Raw genomic sequence first — 22,465 nt, 5'->3', positions numbered from 1 at the left:
AGAATTGGTGTGAAAAGCCTGAGTCATTGCCAGTCGCTGCAACCACAATTTCAGCTTCAGCTATTTTTTTAAATCAGACGTGTATCCTTGTCTTTCTGTGACAGAAGTATCTGTAGCAAGAAGACGAAACCTTACACATGTTATCCAAGTGTATTTAATAGTTTACACATCGATCACCATAAGCTACAGTCGTGTTGACTTTACCAGTACATTCAAATTCAGATAAAGTTGTGGGCTTGGGCTATTTCCTGGATAGTGCCTCTATATCTGTATTGTCAGACACTGTAGAGGGGGAAAAAGTTGGTCACATTTTACAAATGGGAGTGTGACGTGTTGAATGCCTAATGGAGACGAGTGTAAAAGTATTTTTGAAATACTAAAATTGTAACTGGTTATTTCATATTAAATGCATTAAACAACTTTTAAGTGAAAGTCATGCAACTGATTTAATCCTTTTATTGGTCGTTTACAATCATTGTTTGGGAATTACCATTTAAGTATGAAAACTCATTAAAATTGACAGAGTTTTCCATGATTCCATACGTCAGTGATTACACTGATTTCTGTGTGTCAAAAACCCTGACCATTGTGCCCCTCACAGCTCGCTCCTCCACTCCGGGTCCATGTATTGCTGAACAACGCTCTCGGCTGTTCCCACTGAAACGAACAAGATGGTCATCTATAAAGAGAAATTCAAAGCGTTTATTTTAAAAGGATGATAATAAAAAAGTTGGGATGTCACCTTTGACATCAATGTCGATGTACAGAGAAGCAAGTCTGTTCACTACGTCGTCATCTTCCTCTGCTTCACTAAATCCAGTGTAGCCTCCCTGCTCTTTACAGAACTGAATGAACCTGCAGACAAACGGGGGGATTTGGAGCAACAAGCGTTAGCAGGAACAAGTCTCGTGAGGAGACCAGAAGTAGCCACGTCTCGCGTACTTGGCCCAGGTAGGATCTGTGCTCAGCACTCGGGGGTTTCCTACGACAACCAGCAGGGCTTTAGCTCGAGTCACCGCCACATTGAATCTCTGGACAAGAGCAGATTGTCAGAATGCCGTTTTGTGCATCGATGTGCAGTTCGTGCGTTTGCTGTATACCTTCGCGTTCTTGACGAAGCCGAGGTTGAACAGTTTGTCAATCTCCGCGTAGTTAGGGCTGCTCCGAACTGTGGACACCAGGATTACTCTCCTTTCCTGGCCTTGGAACTCCTCCACAGAGCCAACCTGACACACACACAAATCCTTATACAGTTAAACGCTGAAGCCCCTCCTTGTGTCATTTGATTAGACAATCAGCATATATTTAGATACCTTAAGGCTGTTCATGTCCTTGTTTTTAAGCTCTTTTCCAACTTTGTTCAGAGCCACACGGATTTTCTGCACCTGTGACGAAAAAAACAAGAAACAGCATTCACATGTAAGAATTGTTTTCTGTGGACTAAAATGAACTGAACTGAATTAACTCCCACCTGTTTCCTGTAGGGGGCGATGATGCCTATGTCACCCGGTGAGATTGAAGCCAGGCCTTTCTTGCCTTGTGTCTGCAGCAGCTTCTTCACGTAGTCCATCAGCACCTCCACCTCAGCCACGTTGAAGAACGAAGGACTGCTGGCCTCACGTTCATCAATACCAGTCACGCCTTGGAAAATCACTGGGAAGTCCTGAAAGATATGCTTCATGTGTTAGAACGCGAGAACGTTTTTGAATATTGAACTCCATTCTTCACCGTGTACCTCATCATTCTGGGGGTTCTCTATAATACACACTTTATACATATATTATAAAGACTTTCCATGCAAAAGCTGTTATCGACACAAACAAAACTTGATGTGGGGGATGCCAACTAAATGTATTGTTGGGTAACAAAATCTGACTCATGCTTTTGAAGATTTGAGAAATGAAGAAATGACTGTACCTCTGGCATTTAAATTCACTTCACAAATGTTAATTACAGATCCATGTTATCACAAACTTTCAATCACGCATGATGGCTGCCACACACACACAGCCTTTTTCATGCATGTCACCTGTTAAATCTTCATTACCTGCACATATGGGCTGTACAGAGTCCTGAAATAAAGTCGGTGACAACTCTCAGACAAATACTCACAATCCTTAGAGATCCTCATGATAATGCAAGTCAATTTAGAGATGTGCCACTGAAAATGTTGCCAATTAGCTGTCTATAAAGGCACCTATTGGGAGACAGGGTTGCCAATTCTGTTCGTGCAAAATCCCTCTTCTGAACCAATAAGTATCCAGCTCATTCATTTTTTATTTTACCTTTATTTGATCAGGTAAGTCAGTTGAGAATTAATTCTTTTTCAATAACGACCTGGACCTAAGTTGCATGTTTTTTTGGTGGTGGGAGGAAGCCGGAGAACCCGGAGAGAACTCACGCAGACACGGGGAGAACATGCAAACTCCTCACAGAAAAGCTGCAAGTTGGATTTGAACCTCCGACCTTCTTGCTGTGAGGCAACAGTGCTAACCACTGTGCCACCGTGCTGCACATCAACATCTGTGAAATTCTTTGCAATGATGGTTAAATGCTGCCACATTAATTACAGCATCTCATCATGAACAGGAGTGCGAGGTGGGACGATGGAGGAATAACAGGCTAATGATGCTGCATCGTTCCCATTTGCCGGGCGGGGACGCCCCTCCTTATGTTTCAATTGTTAAGAATGCCAGCCTGGAATTATAGCATGAAGTGCTGAGGAATATGCAGAATCTAAAGCTGCCTTTTGCACATGCAAGTGTAGGTCGTGTGTTCTGAAAGGAGAATCCCTACCTTCTTGGGGAGGTGTTCCCAACTGCAGTAAGAATTGCGTAAGATTTTGTCCGCGCAAACCTGCAGCTCTCCGTCATAGAAGAGGTCGTTGGGAATCTTCAAGATGGCAGGGTGGGACCTGAACAGGCAGAACACAAATGGGTTATAAGAGGTGGAGAAATCAGACATATGTCATTAGCCATATAAAATGCAACCATTACCCCCCCCCCCCCCCCCCCCCACACACACACACACCTGTAGTTGCGCAGCAGCTTGGTGACAAAGCAATTGTCAAACGCACCATTATTCTTCTGGTACAGAGGGAAATCTTTCATCAGACGCTCCAGGAGGGAGATTCCTACAGACAAGAGAATCTTTAAAATCCAGAAAGGCATATATATATATATAAAAAAAAAAGTCTGAATCCACGTGTAAAGTAAAAACAGAATGTCGGACGTTTACCCAGGTAACAGTATTACAAAGAGGACGGCCTTTATGCTAGTGCGACTTCTCTTACCCAAGCCGTATTTGAGCGCGAAAGGTGATCTGAGAATAGGTCCGAGCTGCTGAGGGTCACCAGCAAGAACAAGCTGACCAGAATCTGGATGGAGCAGGCCTTCGATGCGTGGATATCAAACATTAAAAAACACACAAAACAAGTTAATAATAATTACCAAAAAAAACAAAACCAATGTTTGTTCCCATTACCTGCCAATGGCACTAAACATTCTGTCTCCACAGCGTGTCCTGCTTCGTCCACAAATATGTGGGTGAAGTGGCCCTCAGGGATGCCGCCTGTGACCAGCCTGCACACACGTTAAACATGCTTTCACAGATGTTAATCAGGTTGCAGGTTGCACACTGGCAGCGAATACACAGCGGATAAATTAAACACTGAACACATGGCCTGTTCATCTTCATCATCATGTTCCCACTTCTAAACATCGCCGCTGCTGTTATTGGGGTGACGTGTGTTATAGCATCCAAAGAGTTCAATGTAATTTTACTCTCATCTGACCAAACTATATTCCACCATCTATGGAGGACTTGGGGTTTCTCACATCTGGTGAAATGTTCATGTCAGTGTCTCCTTTAGAAATACAGTGACAACAAATTCGTTTAAAATGCCTCAGAAGTCGAACAAAGTGTCGGAGTTCGAACACGCGAGTGGAGCCGAGGCAAACCAAAGACACGCGAACGAAGGCGGCGTCTAACCAAGCAGGTTCAGTTTGAGTCGACCTGCAGAGACTTTGCAGGTTTTTCACTTTGTGTGCGTGATTTTTTTCATTTTTAACTCTATAGTCATTAGTCATGGATCCAAAGAAAGGCAGCAGTAACACTACTGGAAAATAAAAGCGGAAAGCAGCCAGAACAACTGTTGAATTGAAGAAGGAAATAATAAAGAGAGTTACCAAGTCATTTTATGGAGACGAAGGAATAACCCTTCCCTCCCGACACCGCAGCCAAAAAGGTATGTTAAATTGGGTTAAATGTACTTTTATTATGCTTTTGGTTTTTGTACTATTTAGACTTTTATGTGTTATCTATTGCTTAGGTACACGTAGTTAAATATTAATATAACTGTAGGCACATAAATGGGCATTTATCTGGTGCTTAGGAACAAATTGACCTAGTTACCATTATTTCTTATGGGAAATATAGTTTGGGTTTAAAATTGTGCAACAAATTATGTTCCGACAACCGAGGTTTCACTGTGTGTGTATATATATATAATGAACCCAAGATGGTGGGGTGTTTGGTACTTATTTTACCTGCTGCATACACAATGTGAATATGGTAGTGTGCAACAGTGAAATGCAACATTTGTGCAGCGTCATGTAGGTGATCAAACATCAGTCGCACCTTCCAGCAGTTATTAGCGTCGTAACAATGATCCTCTTCTGCATCAGGTTCTCTTTAGAGGGATAAACGTAGCAATCCCCGAACAGGTTAGAGCAGGCCTGCAAAGTACCAAAACACACATACAAAACAACAAACACAGAACAACAGTGCAAAAACATGAAGCACCAGCAAGTTCAACAGTGTTGCAGTAGCCCTGGAATGGGGCGGATAAATATGCCATCAAATTGTTTATCTTTCTAAAGAAGAGTCTTAATAACGTTCTGAATCAAACACACTGGCTTAAAGTGATAGTACGAATACAACAAGCGGGCTGTACCATTTTTAGATTAGATGAATTTGGGTAGGAATGTAAAGTTAGACAGAAAAGTGATGGACTAATGTCCCTAACTTTGAACGCAGGTCCATGCATTATGCAGGAAAAAGGGCTAAAATGACCACGTTCACATTTAGCATCAGTCAGAAGCCCCACCCACTTTTAATCTGTTGGGAACATCATTGGGGCTGCGGCTGCAGGCGTACATGCGGAACACATTGTGTTCATCCACGTGATCCAGAATCTTATCGCAGAGCAAATCGGCAGCGCTGTTGGAAGGAGCACAAGCCAGGATGCGGCAGGAAGCTTGCGACTTCTCTATCTGCTTGATGGCCTCCACCAAAGTCACAGTTTTACCTGGACGGAGAATCATCAGAATAGTCAAATCTCAAATGTACAATCCGTGTAATGCTGGTACTTGCTGTACCTGTTCCGGGCGGGCCAAACACCAGGTAAGGAGCCGGTTTGGATGAGCCGGCTATAATGTGCTGTACAGCCTGATACTGTTCCTCATTTCTCTCCAGCTTTGAGTCAAACAACCTGTCGAGACACAGAGGAGGGGGGGGGGGGGGTGTCATACGTATGATGTCAAATATGCGTCAGCTGCGTTGCCGTTATGTTTACATGCACAGAAAATCCATGTCAGGTAGGATAAGTGTCGTTTCATCACCGTTACAATAACATGGTTTGCGAGGTTCTAAGAATATGATGAACTCCTTAAACCTCCTTTAGGTCTGATAGACATGAATCAAGTAACCAGGAAGAAGAGCAACAATTAACTCACTTTAACAAACAAATTAAGTATGAAATTATATACCCAATTCAAATCAACACGTTGACGCAAATCGGATCCTCCACCTGTACGGTATTTTCTGAACTAATGGGAACGGGAACAACCTGTGGTTGTGTAAACGCACGGTTTAATCCATGTACTGGCACGACTAACCTGAGTTGGGGAAGCGTTGTTTGCTGAGAGGGGGCCGCGGGTGCAGTGGGGAACAGCACCGGTTCCAAGTTGTGTTTAACTGCCAGCTCTGCTGCTCTGTGCGCAAGACGCAATATCAGGCGGTTGACGATGAATTCCACATTGAATTTCATGTTTTCCAAAAATAGCTTCAGCAATCTGTAAACAAATTCAGAAACAGAAAATGTGTGAATGTCGGACACCAAAAAAACGCTTTTAAACACGAGCCCAAGAAATAATTACTTTAATATTGTGTATTGCGAACATCTTACTGTAAGTCGAAGCCGAGTTTGACGCTGTCGAGCTGCACGCCGTGGACGTAGCCGCGGTACTTCACCTTTGCTTGTCCAGCAGGATAAACCAGCAGTGCGTCCCCTCGCAGCACGGATGGACGGTTCTCAGACACCCCAGGCACCTGGCAGGTCAGTGCGTTTCATCGTTAATGGAAATAGAGTAGAATCGTTTTAAACATCTTTGGCCTGTCTTCCAATAATTATCAAACAGCATTCATCAATTGTTATGCAGGAAACACTAGGGGTGTTCACGTGGACGTATTGAACCGGTTCGGTCCACTTGCGTACAGTTTCGGTTATATTGTATGCTTTTCTTCCTCTTTTAATTTATTATTAGCGAGATCCAAGCGCTCCGTGTGGAACGGAAGTCCCGGACGACTTTCTGCACGGACGCACTATTGAATCAAGGGGAGGCGCGCTGGTAGCACGAAGGCGTGCACACATAGCAAAACTAGTAAATGATTAGCTCTGTATTCCAGCTAGCTCTGTTGTTAGTGAGCGTGTTCTCTCCTCTGCTGGAGATGCTGTCACGGCAACCAGCCCTGCGCTTTCTGCAGAAGATGTGGATAAAGTTCATCTTTCTCGCCAAGAACCTTTAGCTTGATTAGGTAGTTACATTTGTCATATTCAGGCTGTTGTGTTCGAAGTTTACAGTTTTAACTTGTTTAGAATTTTATTAAGATTATGAAATTGTTTTTCAAATATCTAAATATCACACAAATGGGTCACTTTTATTTATTTATACAAGTTATATTGTTTTGAATTTGTTTGTTTTTTTTTAAATAAAAGCATTTCAAGTAATTCTTTTCTGCCTGTTTTTGTACCAAAAATTAACCGTGTACTGATACACCACTAGAAAACACCCATTTTAAGATCAATGAAACTAGAAAGAGATGACTGTCAATTATATGCCAAGAAGTGCAGAAGGGCACCTACCACATGATAATTATCTCAATTAAAAAAGGCCCCGATTGGACAAATTAAATGTAAATGAGAGATTTTGTGAATTTGGGGTGAATTTGAGCAGCAGACACTGACCTCCAGAATGAGTAGCTTTTTGTTGACTTTGTCAAAGGTCATCACGGCCTCTTTTACTTCATTGTTGGGAATGTTGTATCTCTTGATGTCCACCTCCATCTGTTGCTCTTCCAGATACAGCATCAGCTGAAACTTCTCGGCGTAGATCTTCCAGCTCAAGGAACTTTCCAGCAAAGTCCTTGCGGACAGACCAACAAATGGGAAGTTAGTCCATTACGCAGACGGTTGTGCCTTCTCTACCTGACTGACTGCTGAAAATCGAATCCGAACGACTTACTTTTTATCGTGGACATAAGCAGACTGCTTCAGCGACTTGATGAGCTGACTCATATACGGTGGCATTCGATAAGCTTTCAGCTCAACCTCGTTTTGCAAGTTCATCACTGACAGTCTGCAAAGAGGAGGCAATGTGCAAAAGAACATCACCGAGTTTACGCTTGATGAATAGTTAATGATGTGTTGAGTGGACAGTGATACCCGTCAGGCCGCAGTCCGTCTACGACCGTGTAAGTCTGTTCGGGGGTCCAGGCGGGGAGGGAGCGAGGTTTGTAGGGGGCCACAGGTGCTAGCTCCCGTCCTAAGGCCGTTATAAACCGAACTTCAAGAAAGCGCATAATGTGGAAGGCAGCGGAGTCTTCCAGATCAGGTTTGAATTCAAAAGCCAGAGTAGCCGGATAGAAGCCAACCGAAATGCAGCAGAACTTAACCTGGATGTCATAACTGCTACCTGAGAAGCAGAACATGTAACCCATGTTTATTGTGTTTATCGTAAATCACCTCAGTTATACTGCGGCCACATATCTGCATTACCTGGTTTCAGAATTAGAGGGTTTTTCTTGGTCACCTTGAACTCATCTATCAGAGTGAAGTACTTGAGCCAGTGCAATGGGGTGTAGTAAGTGAAATACACAGGCTTCGTTCCGGTGTTTTTTACTGTCAGGTTTAACACAGACTGTTTCAAACAGAAAAAGAAAGCCGTTTAAGTTCACATTTGTCACCTGATTAACGAGAGATTCACCCGATTCCGCTGGAAAGCATGCAACTCATCACTATCACCTCGTACGTGTCCACAGTCAGGTCAAGTTTCCCTTGGTTAAACTGGTGGTCGGAAGTAATGCAGACATCATTTTTATCAGCGATGAACCGGTCCCTGTAATGCAACAAGAACAAACGTTATGATGTAATCTACTGGTTTTAACACTGCTCGGTTAAAGTGGCCCAATCCGGATTTTGTTCTATTCCTCCACAGCACAGATTAGCTATGAATGATGAGCGTGTAACATGCAGGAAAGAATCACACGTTCTCAGATCAGATTAAAACGCTTCTGCCAGGCAGTAATCGGACTCTCGTGTTTCTTCTACACCTTAAAATGCGATCAATATTGTTCTTAATATATTGCGGTTAAACACACACACACACACACACATACGTGTGTGTAATTGGAAATGACTGTTTTCAAATGAGGTGCAGAATCGAGTGAAGGCAGGTTTGAACGGCTGGAGGAAAGTACCAGGTGTGTTATGTGATAGGAGAGTGTCAGCGAGGATGAAGGGAGATGTCGAGAGAGGCCAGACTTCGATGGTTTGGACACGTCCAGAGGAGAGACAGGGACTATATTGGTAGAAGGATGCTGAGGATGGAAAGTCCAGGGAACAGGGCTAGAGGACGACCCAGGAGAAGATACATGGACGTAGTGAGGGAGGACATGGGAGTGGCTGGTGTTGGCAAAGGACAGGGTGAAGCGGAGAAGGTTGGTTTGCTGTGGCGACCCCAGCTGGGACAAGCCGAAAGTGCAGCAGTGGTAGTACAGCACTGATGGAAGATTGTAGTGAATGCAAGGTTGCTGTCAGTAATTGTATGAGAAGAACTCTAAGCGACCAGCAGCGGTAGAACCACGATGACAGGAAAAGCATGGGGCTGCTTGAGAAGTGTGTTACCTATCTTCCTTCAGCGTGGTCATCAGGAGTCTGGCTAGATTCCTTCGAGCTCGAACCCCCGTCAGTGCGTCATCTCCGGAGGCAAAGGCCTCCACAGGTGTGGGACTGGCAGCCCGCGCGTTGAAAGAATCTGGCTTACGGCCTCTGGGTGAATGCCACTGATCCTCATAAAGAGACTTGACCTGTGCATGGAGATCACTTGTATTAACTATATATTCCATCCATCCATCCATCCATCTTCCACCACTTATCCGGGGGCCGGGTCACAGAGGCAGCAGTCTTTCCAAAATTCCCTGTCCCCAGTCACCTCATCCAGCTCTCCCGGAGGGGGGGGGGGGGTCCCGAGGCGTTGCCAGGCCAACCGAGAGAGAGTCTCTCCATCGTGTCCCAAGTCTTCCCAGAAGCCCCGACCCAGCAGGACATTCCCGCTACACCGCCCCAAGGAGGCGTCTAGGCCACCTCAGCTGACTCTACTCGGAGTGGAAAGGTCGAGAAGAGTCAGCTGATAAAATCCCAGTGGAAATTCTATTGAGATTTTTATTGTGTAAATCTCAATAAAATCTTGAATTACACTTACACATTATAGCACTGTTATGACCAGTAGTCATGCATGCGGTCACCACTTAGTGCTAGTCAGCCTAGTCTATTCAATATTATCATTGTGTTCTTGAAACTTGAAAGTTCATTGCCAGATATAAAACTCCATAGCAGGGTTCAGACTATAGTATAACATGTTTATAACAGTTAAAGAGCAAAAACAGGTACTATGTTTATCATATATTTTTTGTTTCTGCCTAACTAAGGCGAAATCATTAATAATCTTTGTTTAATTAATATATTGATCAATCCGGGCGATGACACGGTCCTTGATTTTCATTTTTTCATAGGGTTTTTGAACCGCTCTTCGTCTGACCCGTGACCCAGGCAGGACCTGTTTGCCATGGGAGACCCTACCAGGAGCAAAAAGCTCCCGACAACATAACTCCTGGGATAATAATCCTGGGCACTCAAACTCCCCCAAGAGGGTGGCAGTTCAAGGGGGAGTTAATTTCATATTGAGGGAATATATATATATAAACACTGACAGCGAGCTGAATGCCCTGTTTTTGTGATTTTTCTCAGTCGAAGTACGGGACCTATTGGTGTCCTTGACTTTTAAATGTAATCTGGATCTACAATTTAGTTTTCAAGATCTGTGCTTCTAACTTCATGGGTGACACCTACAACATCTCCACATGGGGGGTATCTGGAATTATTTTTATTTTGTATAGGACACAGTTTATTGTGAGACAAATCCTAATTAAACATATTAGAAACTAAAGATCATATTGTAATTTTAAACATGCTGCGCTCTTCGCTATCAAACAGAACGAATGAGACCAATGAGATTTAAAAACACATTCATAGGAGATGAGTCAAACCGATGAGTCAAATCAGTGTTGTTTTAAGTTTATGCGGAAGTTGCTGCTTCCTGAACAGTTTGGTGCTTCCTATTAACGCAAAACAGCGAAACATGAAAAGTGCTGCTAAAGAAGGGGGGAAAAAAGCATTATTGATTATCATTTGACATAACTCTGCTGTTCAGAGAAAAATGGGCATCAGCTGGAAGAGTCTGCGTGACCCGGATCTCGATCACAGCTGCGGAAATGACTGCATGTCCGAGTCGCGTCTCGTACAGAATTAAAATAAAGACTTTAAATCGTCTGGTGCTGATCGTTCGCAGATAACAACCTACCTTGACGTTGAAGTGAACGACGTCTCTTCGTTTTGTTATTACTTTGTTAAAGGTCTTTAGGGCGTAGAGGACCGAACCGAAACATGGATCTTTGGTCTCTGGAGCTCTTAAAAACACGCAAAAGAAGGCTTTCAGCCGCATTCTGGAAAAGTCATCCACGTGACCAAAACATTGTGACGACCCAACTTACCTGCTCCGAAACTCCGCGTTGTAAATGTCTCTCAGTTCAGGTTTGGATGTAATGGATGTTCGATCCGTCTCCTTCAAATACTCAAAGAAGTCCATCCCGACCTGGCAGCGAACACCTAACCGCGCCATGCTTCACGGATCGATGCTTGCGGATTCAGACCAATAAAACAACAAAACAAGGCGATATGTGAAGACGCGCTGCGTTCACGGCTCCTTCTTATCCGAGTGGCGATGCGCGGATTGATACTTAAATATCGATCCCAGACTTCATACTGTCTAGAATCGATTTAAAAATATATATATCACAATTTCTTTACTTCGGTAATGTCAGGTGATGTACGTGTATATCGGGAACACGGTGGAAAAAGTAGCCAAACTGTTGTGATCTCGTTCAAATGAGACGCGATTGGTGAGAACTACTTCTTCCTCCGCCTGGGTAAGTGTGTACTGCGGCACGCGTCTCAGTCAGTCGCTGAAGAAATGGCAGGACGGAAACGGAGCCTCTCTTTGACCCGTTTTAGCTCCACAAACGGCAAAGACGCGGCTTGTAGTATTACGTATGTAGTACACAACAAACCCTGTTAAACACCTCAGACAATAACAACACAACATAACGTCAAACAATAACACAACATGACGGAAGCACCCGAAGCGCGTCATTCCGCTGAAACGAAACTTAACGGAACGGAAAGCTAAACCTGAAACGAAACTTAACGAAACGGAAAGCTAAACCTGAAACGAATCTAATCATGAAAGTGAGCGATTAAACACGTCAATGTCATTTTATAACAGGGAGGGGGGTCTAACATCTGCATCGTGAAAGTGATCCATTTAGATTCACTCCAAAAACTGGTTTCTTCCATGGCGCATGCCTTGTGTTGGTGCTGTATGCAGAGAAGGTCCAGAGCAGCCCGGTTCTTTTAACGGGGTCAGAGAGGTCAGGTTTTTATTGAATCAGCGGAGCTCTGGGGAGAGTTTGGAGTCCTTCGGTTCAGTCATATTAAATGATACAGCGAGGCAGAGCCTTAAAAAAAGAGTTTGGAGTTCTTGGGTTTATGGTAGCGAACAATCTGGCATCGTGGGCAAAAAGCGTCAGTCAAAAGGTTAATACTCCTAAATCAACGTTCCCTCTAAGCTGCGCCCGTGCGTAATTACGCACTGCTGATGCGGTCTTCGCGCAGCGAAAATCTCCGCAGCGCACAAAAACAGAATCCAACCTGAATTGAAAATAAAAGAAGCACGTAAAAATGAATCCTGTGCTACTTCTCAATGTGAATGAATTTTATTTTCCAACATGTATTAAAATATGTAAGTATTTGTAGATACAAAGGAAAGAAATACTGATAAAAAAACAAAAGACACAACAAAATGCAGCACATAGCTCAAAAAAGGAGTAGGAAGAAGTGGAATACTTATTTACAAAAATGTCTACCCTATTATTCAGTTTATAGCAAAATATTCAACATAAATACTTGCATTAATAAACAATAAAATACTATCATATATAAATAAAAAAATATATACTCCATCATCCACAGTTCACACCTTTCCTCTTCTGTATGCCTGTTTAGAAAAACAAATGTTGTACCTCCTTTGCTTGTTAATTTTATGTTGTATTTGTTGATTTTATCTCTTGTTTTTATGTTTTTTTATACTATTGTGCACTTTGAGGTTTGCTTTCAAATATAACGTTCCTTTTCAGGCTCCGCGCTGACGAACACACTCAAATTAGTGAATGTAATAAAAGTGAAAGAACAACAACTTGATGTATACAGAGACAAAAAACTTTCTGAGTCTTTTGGCTCAGTTTTAAATAAGGCAAAATTAATAAAGGCTGAGAATGAATTGAAATAGAGTGACGGAATGGTACAGGATTTTGTGAGGCACACTTTGGCCATTCTGAAACCAGCTTGGGATGGCAAAGACAGGCATGAAAGGGAGCAGATAGAACAGGAGATGCAGGTAATGAGAACGGAGTTAGAGCTGGTTAAAAAGAGGCAGGACACAGAGGAAGAGGAGGAGGAAGAGGAAGCCAGTGCTGCACCCACGCGTAAATCACAAGGTCAGAGGCGAGTCGAGGAGTTAGATTGTGAAGAAGAAGTAATTGTTGTGAGGCCAACTTCAAATGGGTTGAGGGGGGGGTACCTTAGATAGGATGAAGGCCATGGGTGATTTAGGTTTGCGAAAGTACATCCCTGATAAACAGCCTGAAAGGCGATATGACCTCCGGAGGAACCCCGAGAAGAATTCAAAATATATGACGCCCCTCCACCCCACTAGAGATAGAGCAGGAGAGATAACGCACACTTATTCTCACACTCTCACTCTCGGATGCAGAGCAGATCAGGAGAAAGCTGCCTTCACCCAAGGGGGGGGGGAGGGGGGGTTCAGCTTCAAGACACACCAATGTACATGTAAACAGATCATGAGGCATATCGAACTCAACTATAGGTGAGCACAATGTGCAGCAATAACTGAGGATTGAATGTAAATAAATAAATGCTGAATGAGTATAACTGATGTCACAGCAGCAAAGGTGCAAAGAGAGAGTCCCATGATGTTAACTGCGTCGCCGAGAGGTTCCGGTAGAAGTCTGAATTTGTGGGGAGGAAGGGGAAGTTGTAAATTAAGATGTGTGTGACCACTGGATAAGCGGGGAGGGGGCACTGTGTGTGTTTGTGAGTGTGTTAAGAGGTGAGGAGCAGGACCGCTTTGGGGACAAAGGTCGCCCTCCTCCCCTGAGTCATGCAGCCCGGGGCATTAGAGCAGGCAGCCGGTGGAGCCACCAAAAGCTGAGTGGAGTGGGTGTGAATGATCTTTGATTATTGTGACCGCTGGTCACAAACATGTGACAAGGTTCCAGGCAGTCCATTGATCTCTTGTGACTGTGCTCTGTAGGTGGTTTCTGTTCTGCAAGCTGATTGGTGGAGCCGGCAGCTCATAGAGAATGTGTTACCTGTGTTTCTTCAGTTTCTCCTGAAAATCAGCGCGACTTTGATTCGTGCAGAAAGCACGTCTCACCCTTCTGTCACACAGTCTTTAAGTACCACTCAAGGTCACATATTTCTCACAGCTTTCAGTGCATTCAAGGGCTTGTTTTTTCCCCACACAGCTCTTTACACATACACAACAGAAGAACATCAAAGTTCAATGAAATGATCAAAGTTTGCTGCAGAAGAGTTTATTCTTTAAATGCCGCAATAAGCCCCAGTCCAGGATTTTCGAGCGCTGTGTCCCTGCTGATATTCTTTAGCTGTTGGGAAAACCCTGCTCATTTTCTCACCTTCTAGTTACAGTTCAGCCTCTTAACAATGTTTTTTTTTATATAACTCTGACTGGAATATTAGGGACTTTCTGAGTCCGTTTGCATCACTCATATTTATAACCAGATCGCTTGCGTAATTAGATTAATGCATATACTGTATATGCTCTTTTACCCTGTGCTTTCATGTCCTTATTTCTGCTTATGTTAGGACATATGGGTAAAATTAAAAGGTTGCTGAGAGAACCATCTGAGGGTAAATTTGACCTCATAAAGTGCTGAGGTAGGGGAGACCAGGGACAAGACGGGACATATTTGGAATGGATGGGGAAGTACTGATCATGACCCAGATTGTATGTAGGACAAAAAGTCAAACAGGGGTACGAGAGACATTTATGGTAACACCAAGGGGGGTGTCTTTCTCTCAAGCAGTTCTATAAAGTAAGTGTACATTCTGAAGTACTTGGACTCGGTTCGCGGAGCCTTCACCTTGACGACGAAGCTGCAACCAGTCCCCAGAGCTCTGTTCATTTGTCTGCAAGATCTCAATAAACGTGCATCATTGAAACGAACTTGTGAGAATCCTTTCTGAAACCCATCAAAAGAACCGGGGAGGTCTGGACCAACAAATGCATTCCTTGTTTAGCGTATTTTTCTACAACAGGCTTTCTTACATAAAAAGATAATGGCCAAAAAGCAATATTTAAGACATTTTAAAACCATAAAAACTTAACGGCAACATTATAATAATATTACATATGTTTTAAATAAATACTAAAATACGACTAAGTATTCACTAAAAATGTGCAGAAAGTGTGTAGCCTAACGGCGTACCCCATGAAAGTGTCTCTCATGTTTATCTGTGTCGAATATACAGCTGCTGTTGAGACTGTTTTCAGGAACCTCCTGTGTAATGTATTTGGTCCGTGCCTGGGTTCCGTAGTTACGTGATGACGTAGGCATGTTAGTTGTTGTGTGCGCCGATGTGCCATGTAGTTCTGTGACCGGCTGAGCCTCATTAAAGTAAGGATTGTTCCAGTATCCGCCTCCTCATTCCTACCATCCGTAAAGGTGAAAGACACAACATCCTGTTTTACCTATGTGAAAGTGTTTGTCCAGTGGATCAGGTCTGCAATCCCAAGGACATATTGATCTGTTTGTCTGAGAAAAGGATGAGTGAGTGCAAGCCTGAGAAGGTTTATTACTGAACTCTGCCCCCTGCTGACTAACACCCCCTGCCCTACACATCACTGCATACGTACTAATAGAGTAGAATAGAAATAGAATAGAAAGCCTTTATTCTCATGGCATAGTAGCTACACAATGAGATTAGGAGTGCTGCTCTATCTGGTGTCTAAAAACAACATAAAATACAAATGATAACGGAACATTCAAGTGATTGCAGGATAATTAAACCCCCCCCACCCCCTCCAATCACTTCTAGTTATATGGACATGTCACAATCTGTATATTTATTCTATATCCTTCCATAGAAATAAATTATCTTGTTAATGAATCACTCCTTTACAGTACTAAATAGTATCCGGCCTACATTTTTACTATTATTTCTTCAACTTCCTCAGCTGTCTTCATTCTGTTGTGTTGTTCTGATCAGTTATGTCTATTTCTGTGAAAAAGAAATACCCTGAGAGCAATGGCAGAAAAAAATAGTTGAGAGAAATAAGAGTTCCAAATGTTGTGGCATTTGTTCCTTGCATGTGCTAAAGGATTGCTTTTGAATCCTAGGGTAACGGCAAATCCAAAAACTCTATATTGTAGGCTACGAAAATAATTTTGGACAGCACGATGGCACAGTAGGTAACTGTTTTTAATAGTTACATTTGAGCACCTTTGTGGAATGTGATAGGTGGCTTGGTTTACCAATTTTACATTTGAAGATTGGCCACTAGATGGAAGCACAGCTTTGTTTTAGACCAGTAAGCAGACTGGCTGTTTCGATGCTCCAATAGTCATCAAATAGTCAGTGGGTTGTCGATTTACCACAGGGATGACATGACAACGAACCAAATCAAATCACAGTTTAAAGCAGATCACACTAAATACACAGACTTCATTAAATATATATACACAGAAGCATTTTATGTTTGCAATATAGTTGGTGTTTCTCATTTTATTATGTTGCACTGATTTCACTCATATTTTAAGTTTCATTCATTCTTTATTGTCATTGCAACAAGTCTGATCAGATGTGCAGAAATATGAGCACATGTGTATGTAAAGATTACGACTACTGTACTTTCGGCTTGTCCCCTGAGGGGTCGCCACAGCAAATCAACCTTCTCCACTTCACCCTGTCCTTTGCATCGTCCTCCCCAACACCAGCCACTCTCATGTCCTCCCTCACTACGTCCATGTATCTTTTCCTGGGTCGACCTCTAGCCCTGTTCCCTGCCAGTTCCATCCTCAGCATCCTTCTACCGATATAGTCCCTGTCTCACCTCCCGACAAAACAATCAAAGTCTGTCCTCTCTGACCTTATCTCCAAAACGTCTAACCTTCACTGTCCCTCTTATTGTCTCATTTCTAATCCTATCCAACCTCGTCACTCCCAAGAAGAACCTCAGCATCTTCTTTTCCGCCACTTGTCTTGTAATGTTTTTTTCTCTTCATGCTTGTTGTGAAGTTTGGAGTTTAGGAGACGTGTGTGTGTGTAGGTAGGTGTGTAGGTATGTGTGTGTGTGTGTGTGTGTGTGTGTGTGTGTGCGCGTGTGTCTGCTTGTGTCGGAGGTGTTTATCGATGATTGAAGAACATGACCAAATGAGGATTAGAGGAATTAGGGGGTTGTGTTTGTTTGACACGAAACCTTGTCCACAGGCCGAGGTGTTTGTTTCTCCTGTGTCAGTGTCGGTGTTCTGCGTGTGTCTGTCGGCCTCCTTATCTGTCTGTCTGGCCACGTTTGTGTCTGAAACTGTGTTCTGTGAGTCTGTGCGATGACTCAGCTCAGCCGTCCGACTTGCTTTACTGTATAATCTGTCATCAGTCCTGCTGCAAGTGACCCAGCGGTCGTCTCATTGTCCTAGCGGCTGTGACCCCCAACATGAGCCGGAATCACACCACCCATAGCAAACGTTTGTGTGTTTCCGGAAGTGTGCGTTTGAGAGGGAGATAGATAGGGTGTCCCTGATTGCAGCATGCGCGTGTAACCTTATCAGACAGCATGTCAGTTGCATTGTGTGTATGTGGGGGTTTTTTTTGTGCATGTGTCACGGACCCAGAGAGACAGCGGGGCCAAGCAATGACTTAAACGGCCACAGCTGCACTTGCATTGCAACTTGGTGTTTTAATGGAGGGACGCGATGGGCTAGAGAGCAGGATAATGACCGCTCTGGCCGTCGGAATGCCTTGATCTTATCGCAGTGGTAAGAGGGGATGCTCCCACTTTGGGATGGTTTAATAACCCTTGCTCTAATAGAAAAGCAGCGTGGGCCACTGAGGTCACCCAGAAGCACATGGCCACTCCTTCCACACACACTTGTCACACTTCAGTTCAAACCTGCAACCCTGCTTTCCTCGCCCGAGCCGTTTCAGTTTTCTGTGGATGTACGTTTTTTTCTGGTCACGGTTCTTACCTATTATAACACTCATTTTGGTCTGCATTAAAATGAGTCTGTTTGTGATGGGAATGTCCTTTCTTCCAGAAGAGGAATAAACAAGGGAGTAGAAGTCCAGTCAAATGCAACAACAGTCTTCCTCTAATCTGTTTGTTTGAAACTTGTGATGAATCTGTAATTTTCAGGTCTTATCCACACCTATTAGTCCATGTTAAAGGTTGAGTTATTTCTCCACACCATTTGGTTGGATGCCAGTGGAGGATTGTGTGTGTGAGAATGTTCCTCTTTATCTCACTCAATGAGTGAGTGGAGGTTGGCTGTGAGGCTATCTGTCCCTCTCAGACACCCAATCTGTCTTTGTCACTGTGCTTGCAGCCTACACACACACACACACACACACACACACACACGTTACAATAAATGGATGCTGATACGCCACCCGTGCCACATTAATTTGTATTTTGCATGAGCTGGACCAAGCGTCACAGAGATGAGGGGTAAATGTTTTTAGTTGGATCAATTTGAATGTCTGTCTGTGTTTGTGTCTCTCTGTCAGGACAGACAGACAGACAGGCAGACAGACAGGGTGCTTTCGTTTAGCGCTGTGCCTGCTCTGAAGTGTCCCATTGACTCTGCTGAAGTGGACTTATAGCCGATATCTTTCTCGTTCCTGGATCCAGACAGGGCTGAGCGCCGCACTCGTCCTGCCCTCCTCACACCGGTGAGGCGTCTCTCCTCATGGCTTAGTCCCACACTTTAGATCCCCTCAACAGCACATCCTCCTTGTGTTTGGCAGAGTGCTGCTTGATGAGCGGTGCTGCTGTAGGTAATCATCTGTGCATGAGGACAAGACAGTTGTTAGGGTTAGGGTTAGGGTTAGTGATGGTGAGGGTTAGGGTAAGGGTTAGGGTTAGGGTTAGTGATGGTGAGGGTTAGGGTAAGGGTTAGGGTTAGGGTTAGTGATGGTGAGGGTTAGGGTAAGGGTTAGGGTTAGTGATGGTGAGGGTTAGGGTAAGGGTTAGGGTTAGGGTTAGTGATGGTGAGGGTTAGGGTTAGTTATTGTTAATGATGCTTTTACAATGCAGCTACCAAAATCATATCCATGACACCATATGTGCAATAACAACTGCCGTCATAGACCAATCATTCACTCACAAAATCTGTCATTTCTACATTACATTCACACAATTGATGTTCAAGCATTGACTATATTATTGATTAGAAAGTAAAGTAAAAAAGAAAGCTTATTTGAATGAATTAATATTATTTTGCAGTTTGGATTTTTCACAAGGATGAAAACAACAATTACAACTTATGCATACTTGCAAGGAGCAATGTGTGAGGTCTAGGACAAAAATAAATAGATGTTTGAAATACTTTGACAATCCAGCTCCACCACACACACACACACACACACACACGCACACACACTATATATACAAACACTGCAACAAACACATCAGATTAAACAAACAGGATTAAATCGACCATCAGATGTTTCATCTTGTTTATTGAATCTGAGTAAAAATCAAAGTAGGAAACCCTGTAGGTTAATGAGTGAGCAATGTAGGATCTGGCAGGAACATTGTGTGTGTGTTTTTACCTCTCCAAGGAGGTTATGTTTTTGACGGCGTTTGTTTATTGTTAGCAGGATTACGTAAAAATTGCTGGATGGATCTTTGTGGAAAAAAAACTCTTAAAATGGGTCTTGGTCTAACAGATCCCATTAAATTTTGAGAGAGATCCAGATACCCGTCTGGATTAAAAAAAAAAAAAAACAAGACTCCGGATTTAGCCATTTACTTATAATGGAGGCTTTTTCCAAAAATCATATCCTGTAAAATTCAATTCACTCATCAAAAATCACAGTCATAAAGGTTCCATTATTAAGATTCATGTTTATTGTCGTTGACGTTATACACTTCTTACACTGCAAATACACAACGAAATTCCATTTACACTCCAGTACAAGGGCCCCTTGAAACAACCACACACACATCATGCATATATATGCATAGGGGCCCTAGAGCATGCGGGTGAAGGCGCCGCCATGATCGGCACACCTGGAGCAATTGGGGGGGGGGGGGGGGGGGCGGTGCTCAAGGGCAACTCGGCAGTACTCTGACGGTAAAACTGCAGCACACATTCCTCATTCAATCTGGGCTGGGACTTGAACCGGTGAACCGGTGGACTCTCCGCTTCCCAACCCACCGAGCAACTGCACTAATCAGAACAAGGTCAGGAAAAAAAATGTACATTGAAAACCTAATTTACAGATTGAAAAATTGGTTAGAAATACACATCACTTTTACTTTTCAGGGTTGGTGTATAAAAGGTGCCAAGAACAATTTGGAACCTTTTGGTGATGATCCAGATCACCATGTGGACGGTGTAAATCCAATTAGGAGGGGAATGAGCTGCTTGGCGGAGGTCTGCACTCTCCGAACCTTTCAGCGTTTTTATTCCAATTCCAGTCTTTATTTTGAACTAAACAAAGCTATACCAGCCCCGCTGATGGTGAAGTTAGATTTGCATTGCAGGCACAACAGCAGTGTCAATATCGTCATTTCACACACAACAAGAACAATGTTCTGTGAACTGGAGAATGAAGGGACACGCATCGGCAGACACAGTCACAAGAAAAATAAATTCCCTATTTAATGTGAAAGACGATTGATCAGACTGTAGTTTTTATCTTCATGCAAAGTGTGAACCCTGTCAAGGAGCTCTCGTTACATGAAGTCAGTCTCAGAAGTCCTGCAGAGATGTTATTGCATCTGGCACCAACTTAAACTGGGGGGATTGTAAAGACCTGCTGTGCTACTGGGTCCAAGATGTGTGTGATGCATTATGGACGTTGGTAAGCATTTCCTGCATGAACAGCATCTTTTTTCTTATTCTTCTCCTCTCTGTCACTCTCACTCTCTTACCATAAACTATCGGGTCAGGAGTGCAGCGTGATCGCAGGTCTCAGGAGAACCAGGCAGCCGAACTGTGAAGCGACGCCCCCCCCCCCCGTCAGCATCACCTTCCCGTGCGGCATGTAAATCCGCCAGATAACATGTTCCTCGTGTTGTTGTTGTATGTGGCTCGGCTCGCTGTGTGTTAAACAGCTGTTGGCGTGTGCTTTAGTGTTTAATAAACATATTAGACTTCTGTTTATTCTCCCCTAAACTATCACAGTTCAAACACTCGATAGAGTCGGAGCTCCAAGCCAATAATGGAGATATGAGCAGCGCTATGGTACTCTGAATACTGAGAACAAAATTGTCCTGCCCATGCTATACATGTGCATACACACACACAGACCTACATTACACTTTTATATATATACTACATGTACACTTTTATACTATATACACACAATCTTTGCATGCAAGGAGACATTTTTTAGACCAAGGTGAATCAAAACACTGGATCAGGACGTGAAGACAAAAATAAGTGTTGATGTGTTGCAACTTCTGTGGCGGGTGTTGATGTGTTGTGACCGCTCCTCTCTCCTCTCTCTTTCTCTCTCTCTCTTTTTTTTGTATACTAACCAGGCAGACATCTGCTACCACATATATCTATTTCTTTATTCAATTAAATTGTAATTGCCAAATTAAATGCTGAATCTCAAGTTCACAAAGTGCAGATATTAATATTAATGGCAACAGTAAAACCTTTCATCGAAATGCCGTGGGAATAAAATGAAATACAATTCTAGGTATATGAGATCAGGCTTCACGTCTGTAACGCAACAATTGAAGCTTCATTATACAGCACTTGATTGAGTTATTTTCTTACAGAGCAGGGAGGCTGAAGCATAAACAACTCTGAATGGAGAAAGGGACATTGGAGTTTCCCCTCTGCTGTTTTTGTTACGCCAGCACTTTATTGTAAAACTGAAATGATATTGTTCCCGTGGCAGCTCTGTGTAAATGTTTTGCACAAAGTATTCCTCCATTTCATACCGAGCGCTTGCTCTGTTTACCACTGTTTACTGAGCAGCTGAGGCTACTGTCTCGCGTCCTTGCTCTCCATCAGCCACCTCAGTGCTGGTGAACGGGTGAAGCCTAGGCGTGAGAAGTGTGGAGGATTGTCGATGCTGCAGGCATAGGCACCAATCAGAGAAGATTTACATCTGAAGACAAAGATAATCGCACGTTTTGATAATTATATGTCCAGACCAAGTTTAGTGCCAACCCAGATTATACACCATATTCCAGGAAGGTGAACAGAAAATTTAACATTGAGGAAAGCTGCACCTCAAAACACAAACAAAATCACCCTTTGCATTCCACGTAGGATTGTTTGTCTGTGTTGTGTCGGTTTGGGATTTGTCTTTGGGGTGGAATTTTTTGTGTTATCTTATGCAGCTAGTGTTTTTAAAGGTGAGGAGACGTGGTGGTTGGGAACGGGACACTACTTCCAGTCGTGAGGTAAAGACATTTACCTCACTCTAAGCAACAATAAACACAGTCGCGACCGCGGTTTGAGTGCGGGTAGACACTCCAGTAGGTTTAGACACCTCTCATCCGTT

The 22,465-nt window shown here is 43.3% G+C and overlaps 1 protein-coding gene across 1 annotated transcript; it reads right to left on the bottom strand.

Moving 5' to 3' along the window:
- Positions 1-140: 140 nt before the first annotated feature.
- On the bottom strand, positions 141-11,322 carry LOC137903372 (putative helicase mov-10-B.2). The gene is made up of 23 exons (XM_068747527.1): positions 11,110-11,322; positions 10,920-11,025; positions 9,185-9,366; positions 8,303-8,396; positions 8,057-8,198; positions 7,724-7,973; positions 7,524-7,637; positions 7,247-7,424; positions 6,188-6,330; positions 5,898-6,074; positions 5,379-5,491; positions 5,112-5,308; positions 4,639-4,736; positions 3,484-3,581; positions 3,293-3,391; positions 3,031-3,133; positions 2,797-2,914; positions 1,472-1,663; positions 1,314-1,385; positions 1,101-1,226; positions 943-1,031; positions 743-855; positions 141-657 (listed from the first exon to the last, which is right to left on the bottom strand). Exons 1-23 carry the CDS (start codon positions 11,235-11,237, stop codon positions 596-598), a joined length of 2,994 nt encoding a protein of 997 aa, XP_068603628.1. The 5' UTR covers positions 11,238-11,322; the 3' UTR covers positions 141-595.
- Positions 11,323-22,465: the final 11,143 nt, after the last annotated feature.

The sequence above is a fragment of the Brachionichthys hirsutus genome, chromosome 2, assembly GCF_040956055.1.
Source record: "Brachionichthys hirsutus isolate HB-005 chromosome 2, CSIRO-AGI_Bhir_v1, whole genome shotgun sequence".
Lineage (NCBI taxonomy): Eukaryota > Metazoa > Chordata > Actinopteri > Lophiiformes > Brachionichthyidae > Brachionichthys > Brachionichthys hirsutus.
This window is presented reverse-complemented; position numbering and strand designations above follow the sequence as displayed.

Coding starts and splice junctions, on each gene's coding strand:
- LOC137903372 (XM_068747527.1), bottom strand. CDS start 11,237: ATGGCGCGGTTAGGTGTTCGCTGCCAGGTCGGGATGGACTTCTTTGAG. Junction 7,974..8,056: donor CCCTCTAATTCTGAAACCAG/GTAATGCAGATA, acceptor TCTGCTTCTCAG/GTAGCAGTTATGACATCCAG. Junction 1,664..2,796: donor GGGAACACCTCCCCAAGAAG/GTAGGGATTCTC, acceptor CATATCTTTCAG/GACTTCCCAGTGATTTTCCA.